This window comes from Gekko japonicus, unplaced genomic scaffold, assembly GCF_001447785.1.
Source record: "Gekko japonicus isolate JY-2015 unplaced genomic scaffold, Gekko_japonicus_V1.1 scaffold751, whole genome shotgun sequence".
NCBI lineage: Eukaryota > Metazoa > Chordata > Lepidosauria > Squamata > Gekkonidae > Gekko > Gekko japonicus.
The window spans coordinates 254,029-270,955 of record NW_015169196.1 but is presented as its reverse complement, the minus strand read 5'-3'; the positions used below and the strand labels follow the sequence as shown (position 1 = coordinate 270,955).

Below are 16,927 nucleotides of genomic sequence, written 5' to 3'. Positions count from 1 at the left end.
AACATCCATCCTCAATGCCCTATTATTCTATAGCATAGACATAGACTACAACTGATCCTCACCCTTCTCAAGAAAACCCTTGGAGTATTTCAAGATGATATACTGTGTTTTTATGATGATGGAGACTATGCACAAATCTTTAAAATGGCTGTTCTGTGTAAACACAAGTCCTGAATGGGAACAGAAAACGTGATGCATCTTGGAGGGGTTGCATGTCCTCTATGAATGAATGTAAAAAGACAAGATGAAAGTCTAAGGAGTATCCTTAGGAATATTTCACTGCTTAAAAGCCTATGAGGACTGTCCCACGGCAGACTCCAGTAAATACAGTAAAAAGATGACCATGCGTCATAACTGATGTTCCATGCCAAAGAAACCTATTCTAGAGCAGGGTACCCATGTTAATATGTTGCAGTTAGAACACGACAAAGAATCTTGTGGAACTTTAAATGCGAACAACTTTATTGTTGATTTAGTGTTTATGAAGAAACAGTATGAAAAGAGACAGGAAATGACTCTCCAGCATTCAGTGGTTGGAAAGAATTTAAGATAAATTGCATAGTTTTGGAGGGTAGCCATGCTGGACTGCAGGAGAACATCTAGACAAGAGACCACTAGCACCTTAGAGATAAACAAGATTTTGGGGGTATGAACTTTAGAGAGTCAAAGCTCCTGAAAGTCGTGTTGGACTATAAGGTACTACTGGGCTAAAAAATAAACTGCATGACACACTGAAATATGAATTGTAATATTTCTGAGTCCACAGATAGAGTGATTGAATGAAGAATGGCTTAAAGCAACTTTAATATTGCTTTAATATTGCAGATGTCTATTGAAGTCAATGCATTTAGAAGGATATAACTGCTTATGATTGCACTGTAAATTGTCTTGTACAGCAATCATTAAGCCTTGCTGTTGGAAAAAAAAACTAGGATCATGTGAGCCTACAAATTATCAGTTCCTTTATACTGTATATTATAAGGGAATGTCTCTAAGTAAACTCTATCACTACACAAATGTCCTGATACAGCAATCTAATTTGGTATGTAGAACTCTGAGTCTGATGCATGCAAGGAGCTCTCCTGCCCAGAACTGGCTTTTCTCATGCACATGCCTTTGGTATGGGTATACGTATTGCCTTTCTCTGTGGGAATGAAAGGGAGCTCCGCTATACACATGTACATGCAGTCCCTGCAGATTTTTGAATTGTGGTGCATTCCAGAAGGGTGGCTTTTTAAGTCAATAACTGAGGCTAATGGTATCTTAAAGATGGATGAATTTGTGGCATAAGCTTTTGTTAGCTGGAGCTCATCAGATACAGTTAGTCAGAATCATTTTGTTAGCTAGAGTTCCTCAGATACAGTTTGCCAGATTCATTAGTCTTTTAAGGTGTCACAAGACTATTAGGTGTTTTGAACTGTGGCATTAGCCTGCTTGCTGTGCTTTTTCTTGGGCTTTTCCATACATTTCTTCCTTGCAGGTGTCTCTCACCCAGCTCTGCTGTCCTGCTGTACCATCACATAGAGGGCGATCCATTTTTTCTCTTGACGGTGAGCAGCTAAAACTGCTTGCAGCTGCCATCTGTCTGATGCTGCCTCGATGGGTGAAATGACCTTCTTGGGGTGAAGTGGGCAGAGGGATCAATAAAGCGGCTACTGTACATTTCTCCCACTTTCCTTAGGAATTACTAAACAGAAGTCTTACGGCTGTTATTGGTGGGGTGGCGGGTTCCATGACAAATGGACAGTCTCCTTCATAATGGCTAGAAAAATGGCCAGCTGAGACACTTTCCCCTTTCCAGTTTCTTTTATGCGTAAAAGTAGTGGCGGTGTCAGGGCAGGGAGACAGTCAAGTTATGCCCCAGGAGATATAAACCCCTTTCAGATATTCTGAGTGCATATAATGGAGAGAGAGAGAGAGAGAGAGAGAGAGAGAGAGAGAGAGAGAGCTTTGCTGTATAAACATTCATTGGAACATACGCATAGAGAGCTTCCATGCACACAAGTGAGCGCACACAGCTAGGAACCCTGCTTTTTGCGGATGGAGAAAACAGTACACACTCATATGTCTGGGCATATAGCCTCTATGCGTACATTCCACTGAATGGACTCAGAGCTTGCTGCCATGATACCACTCCCTGTCTATACACATTCATTGAATGTACTTGGAAGTCTGAAAAGAGCCCACAAGTATAACATATTTATATTGTAGATCGGGGTCCTGAAAGTAGTGCCCGTGGGTGCCACGGTGCCTGCCAACACCTTTTCTTGGGACCACCAAGTGCTTTTAGAAAATGGGAGGGGCCAGATAGGGCTTTTGTCCAGCAGGGCTTCTGATTGGCCATTGGTGATTTGATCAGCTTTGCAGATTTTTTTTTATCGCTTTGGCAGCAGCAACTACCACCACAGTTGAAGGATATTCACTGTGTGACTGAAGGTAAGCTGTGGCAGGAATTTTGTGGCTGCGTCCACCACACTGTGTCAGAATTCCAAAGGTGCCTGCAGGCTTAAAACAGGGAGCCCTGTTGTAGAAAAGCTCTACCACTGGCAGTCTTGTTGGCTTGCTTAACTTTGGTAATCCTCGTCAAATAACATGTGTATTGATTGAATGACCACCAGTCCCATTCACATGAATGCAGGAAGCTATCTTGTACTGCATCAGACTATTGGTCTATCCCAGTCAGTATTGTCTACGCTGACTGGCTTTCCAGGGTCTCTTTTTGAGAACTTTCACATCACCTCCTACCTGATCCTTTTAACTGGAGATGCTGAAGATTGAACCTGGGACCTTCTGCATACAAAGTAGTTCCTCTGCTGCAACCCCACCCCACCCTCCACACTTCTTGAATGGAGTCTACATACAGGCTCTTCCCAGATGGTTGTGGAATGTAGTTCTCATTATATACTAGCAGGCATTATGTATATACAGTTTGGACAACAGTTCTGTTCAAAGGGTAGAATGGCTTTGCTTGGAGGAGTGGTGCTTAGGTAACACCATCCTTACTTTCTAATGCACATTCAGTCATCACCCATTGATTGTCCAAAGAGGGCTAGTGACTACAATGGACTGTGTTATGCCAGCATTCCTATAATGCCTTGCTGAAGAACCTTTATGATCAAAAATAAGACTGAATGATTGGGAGGGGGATTTTATTTTTGCTGGACTCCATACCTGTCTATTCTCTTGTGCTTTTGCTATTGCTTAAATTCTAATTTCTGGATGCAGTAGTTGTTCCCCCAACTGCCTTGACCCCCTGGGAAATGTAAGGTATGAATATTTTAATTAATAAATATGGACATAACGGTCCACTTATTTTTGTTTTTAAGAATAATAGCTAGTAAGTAATTACAATGCTGCATTCGGAAGATGGCAATGGGTGTCCTGATTGGCATTCCCATGTTCTTTTTGAGTACTGGGGCCACAACCTTGTCAAAAGAGCTTGCTTGCCAAAGATTTTGCCAGAGGTTTACAAACTGCTGCTCTCTCTTTCTTTGTCTCTTCCTACTGTGTGCACTTTAATTTTCTCCATAACATTGAAAAGGAATTTGTGCTGTGTGCAAAGGTTGGGGGGTGCGTTGCTGAACTCCTACCACCTGGTATTACTGCTTGGATTATTAGTTCCTAGTAATTTAGTGCCCTTGTGCAGGGTCGATTTGTGCCTTTCATTTCTAATTGATCTAGTGGCTGTTTAAATGGCAGCAGGCATCTGTTGAGAGTGGGAAGGTTCATAAGGCGAAATAATTCATAACACCGTCTGGAATTTGCCTTTCATATCCCTCAGCTAAGCCTCGGCAGGGCTGCCTAAATTACGACCACTGAGGCTTGCTTTTTTTTCGTATTCCGCTCATGACTTGAAGAATCTTGCATTAAACTGGGATCAGTCTAGATTAGACTGTAATATGCTGCAGTATTAGTAGCTGCAAATGAAGACTTATACCAGAGTTTAACCCCTTCACCTGCCTTTCTCTTTGTCTTGGTCTTGGAAGGCTTGGCTAATCCGTTGGTTCCTGTGATTTGTTGATGTGTATAATAGATCTTTCAGCTCACTGGACTCCTGGGACATCTTTAGCACTAAGCATTCAAGACACAACAGACTTTAAAGAAATTAAAACGCACTCGCTTTGATTAAATAAAGAGTGAATTTCAGCCCAGAGCAAAATAGGCATCTGGTTTTTCCAATTCCCCACATATGTAAAAGGGAGAAAGCAGATATAATATCCGATATCATATTAGATCTGTGCTGCCACTCTAAGCAAGCTGGTTGCCAAATTACTGCACAGAGGTGTGGAGGAGTTAATTTATTTCCAGTGCATCTCTTGCCTTTGCTTTGATATGGTAATAGATAGCAGATGAGTAGCCAAATTAAGTTTACTGTCTTTGCTTGACGGGCAGCTTCCTTCCTTTCACTTTTCAACCATTCCTTTTAGATACCAGTTTTTGTATTCTGGCTCAAATGGCATTGGCACTAGTTCTAAATTCTCCATCCACAGCAACGCAACCATCTGAACTTACATTTTGCTAACTTCCAAAAGAAGCACTTGTTGTCCATTTGCTAGCGATGCCAGCCTCCAGGTGGGACGTGGGGATCCCCTGGATTTACAGTTTATCTCCAGACTACAGAGATCAGTTCCCCTGGAGAAAATGAGTGCATGCAGGCCCATAGCCACAGTGTGCAAGGGGGGGGCAGTGCCCTGTCAATCAATTGTCATGCCCCTCTAATCAGCATTAGGGGTTGGTGTGAAATCTGTCACACGACTTTCAGGTTTAAATTTGCTATGTAAAAAAGGAAGGAGTTGAGGTAAAAAGTGTGAATCCTGTCATAAATCTTCCAAGGGTGAATTCTCTATGCAATTGGCTAGAACAGAATTAGCAGTCGGCAAGGCTGAAGAGTCCTTATTTTAAAAGCCTGCAGGTGTGGGGGGAGTGAAATCTTGTTGGAGTAAAGCAGAAAGTGAGAGATTAAGGAATGAAAGGATAAAAAGGTGTTGTAGCAGACTCAGAAGAAAGTAAAGAAAAAGACAGAGAGGACAGGACAGTGTTTCACAATAGTCCTGTAGAACTCTGATTTGCTGGGGAAATTATTTTTGCCAGGAGACAAATAATAAGGAATTTAGGTCCAGAGGTAAGTGAGCATAAATCTTCTTTTGCTAATATATGCTAACCCACAGGAATCTGATTCACGGGGGAGGGTTGTGGTGTTTGATCTGAAGATGGAAATTTGCTGAGAAAGGATCCCACCTGTGGGCATCTGAGGGATCATGCCACTGTTGCTTGACCCCATGTTTGTTCACTTAGAAAAGAATCCTACTCACAGCCTGATCCTGAGCACTTTATTTATTTTATTTACTTTATGTATAGTCTACCTTTCTCACTGAGACTCAAAATGGATTTCACAGTATAAGTCAATGCCATAATTCACAGGAGACATCTAATGAACAATGCAATAAGACTAGGATTATAGCAATGTGAAACAGCAAAAATAATTACATGTCAAACAATGCAGAAAATATTACATAGAAAGCAGTAACAGCAGGATAACACACAAGAAACAGATAGTATGTAATAAACCATGATATAGTTCACAGTCCTGTTCATTTTATTAAAGCTCCTTCCTGAATCTTCCATTATCCTATACCCCTATTACCTTTATTAAAATGCCCTCTTGAGCCATTCCGCTTTACATAGTTGGCAGAATGACAAAAGTGTGGAAGCTTTCCTGACTTCCTCAGAAAGGCCATGCCACAAATGGGAGCCAGAACAGAAAATATGTGTGTATGGGCAGTTGCTGATCTTTCCCATTTGTTAGGTGGCACCATTAGAAGCCTTGAATGATTTTCAGAGAAAATAAGGTTTAATTTACAGTTTCAGGTTTCAATAACTGGAAGAAGGCTCTCACACTTCTTTAATTCTGACAACTATGTAAAACAGTTGCTTGGGAGGGCATGTTTATAAAGCTTATACAGAACAGGACTATAGTCTCTGCCGCAGTGTACGCTATATATTATTGATTTGTTGTGTGTTCTATCATGCTCTTACAGCATTGCTTGAATTTTTTGTAATTCCATTTTCTGCATTTCTTGACATAGCATGTTTGAGACTTTTTTGCATTTTTGTAATTTTTGTAAGCCTAGTCCTATTGCACTGTTTATTAGATCTCTCATGCTGTTTGATTCCCATGTTCTATACCATGTAATCCATCTTGAGTCTCAAATAGAAATTGGTAAATAACTAATAAAGTATAAATAAATAATAAAATAAATAAATGGGCTGACCACCACTGTACTCATTTCCCCCCTCCCCCAATAAAAAAAAATTGGCTACAGGCCTTGGCGGGTGGACTCTGTAGCATTGTACCCATTGAGTTCCCTGTCCTTCCCAAGTCCCACCCCCAAATCTCCAGGAGTTTCCCAACCTGGAGCTGGCAACCTTGTCCTCCATCACCCACCAGTAGCTGGGTGGCACCGGGCAACCCTACCATGTGCGCTGCCATGTATAAAAGATACTAACTTTCTTTGGAGAAAAGGCAGCACGGCACTAGTCTAAAATTTGCCAGAAAAGAATGGGACCTGCCTCTAAAAAGCTCACATAGGAGAATTGTGTTGTGATACGAAGGAGGAGGGGGGAATCAGTGCATTATACAGGAGCCTTGCAATGCAGTTTAATTATGAATTATGCAATTCTGGGACTTAACCCCAGAAGATGGAAAGAAGGAGAAGGAAAAGGAGAGATTGTTCTCTCTGGGGAAAAATATATTATTGTACAATGCCAAATGCACCAACCTCTCTTCTGCGCCACCTCTGGGTATTTTGTTTTGCTGTAGATTGATGCAACCCTTTTTGTTCCTGGCTCAGTCCTGTTTGCAAGACATGATACAAATAATGAGTATTCCTGATTCTTTTCCCCTTGTGATTACTGGATATGTGACAGCAACAGAACTTTGATCATTTAATAATATGTGATGGGGCCATTTTTGCATAACCATTTCTAGCTTCGGGCCTATGGACCACGGACACCTGACTAATGTTTGGTACCTGAGGGAGCTGTTTCTGTGACCATGATGTCACTTCCCAAATCTCGAGGCAGGACTTCCTCTTAAAGCAAAGTTTCCTCTGTTTCCTTTCCCCATTACCTGTGACTCCAGTATGTGAAGACTAGTTTATACATGACTCTGGGAAGGCTAAAGAACTTACCCATGTGTTGTTACCACTACACCCAGCATCTTGTTTAGTTGCACATGTTTAGAACGTTATCACAATGCTACCAAGGCTATGGATCTCTGGCATGCCAGCAAAGCTCGTGTAGCTGATTTGCATGGATAGCAGCCCAGTTTAAATGAGACTCTGGGCACATACAGAGTCACATGGATCCTTTGCCTCCTCACCAGAATTGCTTTTAAAAATCAGACTTAAGAACCTCCTTTTGGCAGCTGTAATCACTTGATTTTCAGACTATGATTAGCAGCAGACATGGCTAAGTTGTGCATGTCAACATGCCCCTAGGGACTGTTCTTTCCAGGTGTTGTTGTCTGGGTACCACAGGGCCTCTTAAATTTGGTCACTAGTGTGCTAAATATGCCTTATTTCCTCAAGCTCCTGTTTGATCCCTTGTGTACTTATGGCATTAATTTATCGAAAATGTGCCTAGACACATCTGATAACAGGTGTTTGCAGCAACATGTTACATGGAGCAGCCCTGAGTGAGATGTGATTGGCTGTGTAAATCTATGGGAAACCAGTACTCGCTTGGGGATACAGCTGGAGTCCAATGCACAGATTTGGCCTAGAAGAGTCTGCTTCATTTCCTACCTGTGCTTCAACTGAGTTCAGACATCAGGTCAAAACATGTTTATGAACTGTGTTTTCATATGATTAATAAATCATGGTTTGAGATTGCCTTGGAAACCAGAACCAGAAACCATGATTTAAAGTTTTGGACTTACTGTGATTGGACATGATGTTCAAAATGACAAATTGTAGTTGCCCTTTTTTAATTTCTTATACCCCATGTACCAGAAGCCCACCAATGGGGCTATATATTACCCAGAATGCTCCTGATACACATTGTTGCCCTTTCAGGTGAATAAGGCAACAAGCTGATTTTCCATGTGCATGCAGATCTTCCACATCTGAGGTATTCACATGAAGTAGCAACTATACATAATGGAAGTATTGTGGGTAGCACATACTTCCATTGGTGGACTTCTTGTGTAATTGTAACATATAAAAGAGGCTAGTTAGAGCTTTCATTCTGCCACCAGAGACTGTTTCACTATGAAGATAGGACTTAATTTATGAAGCTGAGTGAACAGAAAACAAAAACAGTAAAACATATTCCAAACCATGATCTGGCTGTTGTGCATTTGGAGCCCCCAACCATGGTTTTCAAACAATGATTAAAGCAAATTGTGGCTTTGTACACTGGTCCAAAATGAGCGCGTATATGGCCTTGGGCATGTCACTGTAAATCAAATCCCATAGGGAATTACCAAATTGAAGCCAAATTTAAGCCCATGAAATAATTGGTTTAGACTGGAGTAACTCCGTAAAATCTTGGCCTGGATGGTCCAGACTAGACTTATCTCATCAGATCTCAGAAGCTAAGCAGGGTCAGCTCTGGTTAGTATTTGGATGGAAGACCACCAAGGTCGCTAAGCAGAGGCAGACACTGGCAAACCACCTCTGAATCAGTGTTCCCTCTAAGCTGAGTTAGTGTGAGCTTGCTCACAGTTTTTTTAGCCCCCGGTTCACACATTTTTGTCTTAGCTCAGGAAGGATGGCACCAGAACAAACTAATTCATGCAGTAGCCAAATTGCTTGCTCACAACTTTAATGCCAGTAGCTCACAAAGTAGAATTTTTGCTCACAAGACTTCGCAGCTTAGAGGGAGCATTGCTTTGAATGTCTCTTGCCTTGAAAACTTACAGGATCACCATAAGTTAACTGTGACTTGGAGGCACTTTACACACACACACAGAGCTGTGCAGGACTGAGTACTTTGTGTCTTCATGGCACTTCTATCCCCATCTGTGAAAATGGGAAATAAGAAAACAGTTTGGAGGACAGAATACAATAAAATTTGTAGACTACTTTCCAAACTAGATATATGAATGATAAGTAGGACAGAATCTTGTTTGTTCCCAAGGGATTAGTAGCAAGATAACTCTGGGGCTGTGGAAGAGGTGTTAAAATGGGAAACTCCCAGAAGTCATTGACATCATGACAGGGATACTTAAAATAAAACACTTTATGTGACTGAATGCCTGTCTACACATTCAGAGTCATTTATTGATATACTGCCATCACTGAACTCAACACCAGAGGTCATTTCGAGGGGGAACGCGGGGGAACGCAGTTCCCCCGGGTGAGGTACGGGGCGCGGGGCACATGACAAAGCCCCGCCCCCTGCTTCCAGCCACCCCGCTTCCGGCCCTCATTCAGCCAGGAGGAGGCAGGAGAAGAGGGAGGGTAAGTTGCTTCCTCCCTGCCTCTCCCCACCCCTGCCTGCCTGGGGCCAGGGAGGGCCTTTGCGGGGTTTCCTTGAACTCCCGCCGGCCTTGCAGGTCCACCCCCGGGCCCCTCATGGGGCTCGGCAGTGGAGCTGCAAGGCCGGCGGCGGCCGGGACCATTGGGGGCGGGGTGTGTGGCCTTATGACACACGTCCGGTGATGTCAGGGGGTGTGGCCTTATGACACACTTCTGGTGATGTCAGGGTGTGTGGCATATGCTAATGAGTTATGCTAATGAGTTCCCCTAGCTCTTTTTCTACGAAACGACCCCTGCTCAACACTATATATGTATCTGAAGAAGTGTGCTTGCACATGAACGCTTATACCTTGAATAAAATGTTGTTGGTCTTAAAGGTGCCACTGGACTCAAACTTTGCTCTGCTGCTTCAAACCAACATGGCTACCCACCTGAATCTATATATGTAGGTTTCCCAGGAGGTCTCCCATTCAGGTACTGATCAGTTCTAGACAAGTTTAGTTTCAGCAAGATTCCTGTATCATGTACCTTCAAACCCGCTACTCAGGAGCCATCATTGCATGGCCATTCCTTTAGGAACAACAAATGCATGGGGGGGGGGGGTCAGTATTTTTGAATATTTCCCCTTGTGCCTAAAAGGCCAGGGTAGAATCTTCTTCCTACTTACATTATGTCTAGTCTACACATGCAGGAAAATGTAGTGGTAAAATTCTGGGGTGGTAGAACAGACTGTACAGTTTCAGATGATAGCAATGCCATTTCTTTTTTTTTTACAATGTAATTTTATTCATTTTCCTTAATAACAGAATAACATACAAATACAAAGTGGTGTACAGATGTAACAGCAATGCCATTTCTGTATTCTCCCCCTTATAAAAATGCACTGAATTTTTTAAAAAGCCTTACTTTTCAGAGAGAGAGAGAGAAGCAGGTTCTTAGACCGGTTGATTCTCTGTGGTGCCAATATTCTGCAAGCAGATAATTGTTTACATAGGGATTACTCACAAATGTGATCTTCTCCACTTTGTAAACTGAAGCGGTCCAAGAAATTCTACCACCTCAAAAATTCCAGTGCCTAATTCCTGCTTCTTTTTGCAGCATAACAGGTCTCAGTTAAGAGGCAAGCTGCAGTTACACACAAATGTTTGCGATGATGCCCCACAGAAATAAAAAAGAGCAGTTTGTGGGGAGACTTTGCCATTCCCCATTTGCCATTTCCCCCCTCTGTACTAAATAAACTTTTTGGTCTGATTCAGCTGCAATTGTACTTATGTTTTTATTTGACCTTCTTTTGTGGGTAGTTTTTGAAGTAATGTTGGAAGGGTTAGAAATCCCTAAATCCCGAAACTAATCCGAACGAAACAGTCAGGAAGCCGAGGATAGCAATGCAGAAGGACACACCAGCCTTGTGTAGCTGAGTTGAGTATATGCTAGATTGCTGCTTTGTGCACTGAGGAAATAGGACTGGCTTATCCCCCTGTGGTGACTTGTTGTAGTCCCAGAAATGATCTTGCATTTTCCTGTATCTTTAGGCATCCTCTATTCCCCCTTCTGACGCTGCTGTTTGAGAAGTGTGAGCAGGCGACGCAGGGCTCCGAGTGCATCACTTCTGCCAGCTTCGATGTAGACATTGAGAATTTCGTACACCAGCAAGAACAGGAGCACAAACCATTCTTCAGTGATGACCCTGAGCTGGACAACCTGGTAAAGTTCTTGCCTGAATCTGTCACGGTCCTTTTAATATACTGTTTTGAGCCCAAAAGATTCCCTCCTGGCTCATGCGCTGCAGGCGTCTTACATTCAACTGCAAGGAAATACAGTTTCTGTCGGTAGAATAAGTTAGGACAATTAAGCAAATCTGCATATATCTGTCCTATTTTGCTTTGGAGTAGCCTGCTTGCAAGAGCCAGGCGTCATTCGTGCTGGATTTTTTTTACAGCTGTCTTCTTGGGAGGTTGTGATGATCTGTTATATTAGAGCAATTTGGGAGGATGGATTCGTTTGGGAATTGACATTTTTGAGAAGGAAATAGCCAATCTGGAGGAGAGAGTTCTGTGCCTAAGGGGTAGGAAAGCTTCTGGCATTTATCTAGCTCTATCAATAGTTCCTTTGGAGAACTGCCTTCTATCACAACTATTAAGCAAACCCCAAAGCCCAAAGGAAGTGTGAAACTGTACTGGCATCTCACTTTTAATGTACCAGAGTAACATTTATGGCCGACTCTTAGCAAATTATGTATTGTTGCTCCTAAAACAGATAATGTAATAAACCAATGGGAAGATTAGTCCAACCATGGCAAAATGAGTTTTATTGCCACCTCTGACTTGCATAAATTTATTTGATTTATATTCCTTTATTTGGATAATATACACCGCCTTTCTACTCCTTGAGTTGGGGACTTACAAGAGAAATACCATTTAAACACCACAGCCATATTAAAATTAATAATAAACTTGGAACATTTTAGTGCTAAAATGAGCAGAAATGCAGTAAAACATGGTAAAAAAAAAGTCCACAGCAGTAATTCATCTGTCATTGACAAAATGGGTTTCACTGCCTTTAATCTAATGTTATTTGAATAACTTATCTCCTGCTCTTCAGTGTACCCAAGGTGTCTTAAAAACTACAACTATACTAAAATCATCAGCGATGAAAAAAGAACAAATCAGTTCAATAAAACACAGCAAAGAACTTGACAACAGCAATCTCAGTCCCTTCAAAAATCCATTCAAAGTCAACACAGATAGAAAAACATTTCATTGTACAGTACCCACCAGTAGGGCTTTTTTTGAAGAAAAACCCCAGCAGGAACTCATTAGCATAATTAGCCACACCGAACAGCAGAAACATATTAGCATATTAGGCCACACCCCTGACAGCACAGCTCATTTGCATATGAGGCCACACCCCTGTGTTACCAGAAGTGTGATCATCCAGCCACACCCACCTTTTGCTTCTTATTCTGTTTACCTTGTTTGTTGTCAACCAGGGCTCTTTTTGTAGCAGGAACTCCTTTGCATGTTAGGCCACACACCTCTAATGTAGCCAATCCTAATGAGTTCCTGCTGTTGGGTGTGGCCTATTATGCTAATGAGTTCTTGCTGGGCGTGGCCAACTCAGGAGCCAGCCGGAACTCCGTTCCTGTGCGTTCCTGCCCAAAAATAGCCCTGCCCACCAGGGTTTTCAACTCTGGGTTGGGAAACTCCTAGAAGTTTGGGAAGTGGAGCCCGGGGAAAGTGGAGCTTGGGAGGGCAGGGACCTCAGCAGGGTCAATGCCGTAGAGTCCATCCTCTGGAGCAACAATTTTCTCCAGGGGAACTGATCTCTGTTGTCTGGAGACCAGCTATAATTCTGGGAGAACTCCAGGCCCCACCTGGAGGTTGGCAACACTGATTTACCACCATAGTGGCAATTTCAAAGTCCCAAAAAAGAGCTGATTTCAAACCCTTGAGAAAATACACGTTTTTGAACTATGCCAGAAGAGGAGAGGATAGCTGTACTTCCAAGAGCAGAGATTTTCCCAGCTGTGGTTGGGATGTGTTCATTAATGATGAGAAAGCTCAAGCACTAGTGTCAGAACATTGATTTTAGAAATTTTTAGAAATATTAATTGTAGACCAGTTGGCTGGCTTTCCATGCTGCAGCCCCAGCCACTTGCAGGGAAAGTAGACAGACCCACTGAAATTTCAGCTCGCTGCTCTGTCTGTGTGTCACCTCCTTGTGATTAGCAGATACGGACATTTGCTTTGATTACAGCTGAGTTCAGTATCATCAGTGGAAAAGGGACAACTTGCTGCTTGGGATGCTATTTCTGGTGGCATTTCCATGGCAAATGTTAGCTCTGAGTGGCCTGATGAGTGGATCGGAAAATCGTTTCCTCTGCGTGCGGGCAATGATTTTTGGATCTGGATCTCTGCTATTGTAGGACTGTAGGGGGATGAAGAAGGCATAAGAAAGTTCGCTTGTTAAAATGTTGTGGTTAACCATGTAGATAGCGACATTTCTTCTGCCAGGGTGAGTTTCTTGCATCATTTTGGATATGTCCTATCTGATTCAGGACCTTAAAAATACTGCACCACTTCCCATAGTTATGGTATTTCCTGCTCTGTGAGAGGTAACACCTGTCTTGATTTGCATAATCTCCCACCAGTAATCATTATGCAAATCCATATATTGTGATTGGCCAGTCCCATTATTATACAAAATGGAGCATGTAGTTTTGAATAGTCGGAACACTGTTAAGGTTCAGTAACCACACCTTGAATATGTTGATAATCCGGACTAGTATAATCCCTCTTTCCTAGCCGGTTTGTGTTATCTCCAAGATCTGATGGCTTCAAGAAAAACCAAAGGAAAACCACAGTACAGTTAGAAGAGAAAGGCAACCGGCAGAATACTGAAATATAATTCTAAACCTTTCTTCTTTTCCCAACGATATTCTTTGAGCAATCTCCATATTCTCCCCTGTTTTCATTAGGTCGCACATACCCTGTTCTCAGGAAGGGCCAAAGAGTCCAGTGTGGTGTAGTGGTTAGTGTGGGACTAGGATCTGGAGTAGCGAGCTTCAAATGGGGATAGAGGGGACCTGTGAAAGAGCTAACATAAAGAGGGTTTTTTTGGGGGGAGTACAGGAAAGTGAAGTGTGCCGTCAAGTTGCAATTGACTCATGGCTACCTCCTCATGACATTCTGCCTCCGGGGGGGTTTCAAGGCAAGGTGAGTAGATGTGGTTTGCCATTCCCTTCCTCTGCATAGCAACCCTAGGCTTCCTTGGTGGTCTCCAACCCAAGTACTAACCGGAGTCAGCCCTGCTTAGCTTCCAAGCTCTGGCGAGAGAGATAGGGTTAGCCCGGGCTAATAGGTCTATTTTCAAGGGAGTACACAGTGGGTTAAATACCTGGTTTCTTCATGTATTTCAGGATTTTACTGCGCAGTCATTCAGCTTGTTGCGACACCCTTTTGCCATTTTTGCACAGATTATATTAAAGTTCACCGTTCATATTTCAGCATTCTGTGTTATTTATCCAAGGGATTCCATCTCAGGGAAGAAGCCAGGCCTGTGAAATTGGGAGCGCCGCGGGACGGCCGTGGGCTTCCCGTGAGGCTGGCTGTGTCCTTCTCATGCCATCACTTGAGCTCTGCTTCCATTGCTCAAGCGGGAAGTACCTTAACTTCCACCTTGGAGCTTAGTTAAATGCTGGAAAGACCGAGGATACCTTTGCCATTCAGCCATGCAGACCACTGGCTGGTGGCTGAAGCTCTTCCTGTTGAGCCACCAGGGCCCCGGTGTCATTTCTCTGGGCTCAGGCCAAACTTTCAGCATGCACCTCCTTCCCTGAGTTCAACACATATGAACTCATGAATCGTAAAATGTCTATTTTATTCCTGAACTATCATAAATAGACCATATCATGGTAATGGACTTGTATCCCAGCAAAAAGAATGTATCCCAGCAAAGAGAATATACCCATTATTGCCCTGACCTGGATAGCCCCCAGGCAAGCCCGATCTTGGAAGCTAAGCAGGGTCGACTCTGGCAAGTACTTGGATGGGAGCAGGGCTCTTTTTGTAGAAAAAGTCCAGCAGGAACTCATTAGCATAATAGGCCACACCCAACGCCAGAAACTCATTAGCATATTAGGCCACATCCCTGCCAGCACAGCTCATTAGGACATTAGGACGCACCCCCATGTTCCCAGAAGTGTGGTTATCCAGCCACACCCACCTTTTGTTTGTTATTCTGTTTACCTTGTTTGTTGTCAAAAGCCAGGGACTTTTTTTGCAGCAGGAACTCCTTTGCGTGTTAGGCCACACACCCCTAATGAAGCCAATCCTAATGGATTTCTGCTGTTGGGTGTGGCCTATTATGCTAATGAGTTCCTGCTGGGCGTGGCCAACTTGGGAGCCAGCCGGAACTCCGTTCCTGTGCGTTCCTGCCCAAAAATAGCCCTGGATAAGAGACCTCCTTGACATACCGGAGGCAGGAGGCAGGGTCAGGCTTTATTCAGTCACCTCTCTGAATATCTCCCAGGCCCTCTGTAGGGGGGTCAGTTAGCAAAGGTCACCATGACTTTCAGGTGCGCGTGCGCACACACACAAACACGTATAGATATAGATATATACACACATCAGCTCAGGCTCTTCCTGAAAACTTCCTGTGCTGGTGTTGCATGTGGCCATGACATCACTTCATGTCACTCTAAGAACTGCAGGAAACTCTATGGTTTCTAGCAATTTCGATAGCAATTTGGTGTCAATTATAGGTTTCCCCCTGAAACGACATCATGCCACATGCAACACGAGCAATCTAAAAAAAATAATTATACCACCAACTGAAGGAGCACTGGCAGGAAGAGAGGGTGACCAGTGGAGACCTGGCAACCCTGCGCCCACCTCCTCTGGGGCTCAAGTCACAGCTGGCTCAGCATCCACTGTACAGCCATCCACCTTGCCTGGGGCAAGATCCATCCCTTGCTTGATCCTAGGCTGGCCCTGTTAAGGTTGTCAACTTGGGCTGGAAAATTCGTGGAGATTTTGTGAGTAGAGCTGAGAGAGAAGGGTTTGGAGAAGGGAGGGACCTGAGCAAGGTATAATGCCATAGAGACCACCCTCCAAAGCAGTCATTTTCTCCAGGGGAACTGATCTCTGGAGATCATTTGTAATTCCAGAAGATCCCCAGGCTCCACCTGGAGACTGGCAACCTAGGGCCTTTCAGGGATGGGGTGGCAGAGCAGTAATTCTGGGGCACCATCCTAGATTTTTGTCCAGGGGCCTAAAGGTGCTAAAACTGCCCCTGTTTGTCCAGGGGAGATGGTGGAGGTATGAGGAGGGAGGTGACTGCATATAGAGACCTTCCACTTGCTGTTTCTCCCAAGAAGGAAGAGGAGTGTCATATAAATAAGATTGTCAGCTCTGGGGTGGTAAATACCTGGAGATTATGGGGGTGGAGCCTGGGGAGGGTGGGGTTTGCGAGGGGAGGGGCCTCAGCAGAATATAATGCCATAGAGTCCACCTTCAAAAGCAGCCATTTTCTCTCAGGAGAACTTATCTTGATTGTCTGGAGATCAATAGTAATAGTGGGAGACTGCCAGGTACCACCTGGAGGTTGGTAACCCTACTTATAACCGTGTCAGCTCAACTTTTGGCACGATGGGAGGGAAAGATCTTATGGCCCTTGAGGAACAGAAAGGGATTGTGACCACAAAGGCCCATCAAATACTTTGTCATGATCTTAATGCCCTACCTCCACTCTTGTTCCTTTTAAACTTCCTCACGATTTTCTTCCTAACTTTAATTAAAAAGTTTTATTCAAAGGGCAGGCTCCTTTTTTAAAAAAATCAGGGATTTTATTGTAATTATATCTTATATTTGTTTGGGCTTTAAATGGTCTTTTGTTGTTAGCCACCTTGAAGGCACGTTGTCTGGCACAGAGACATTTTAAATAAA

At 43.3% G+C, this 16,927-nt stretch overlaps 1 protein-coding gene across 1 annotated transcript in view; it reads left to right on the top strand.

The window, feature by feature from the left end:
* Positions 1-16,927, top strand: part of PKNOX2 (PBX/knotted 1 homeobox 2) — a 184,042-nt gene that overhangs the window by 68,796 nt on the left and 98,319 nt on the right. The window contains exon 3 of the mRNA XM_015416319.1: positions 11,015-11,186. Coding sequence (XP_015271805.1) covers positions 11,015-11,186 — 172 coding nt within the window. The remainder of the gene's footprint in view (positions 1-11,014; positions 11,187-16,927) is intronic.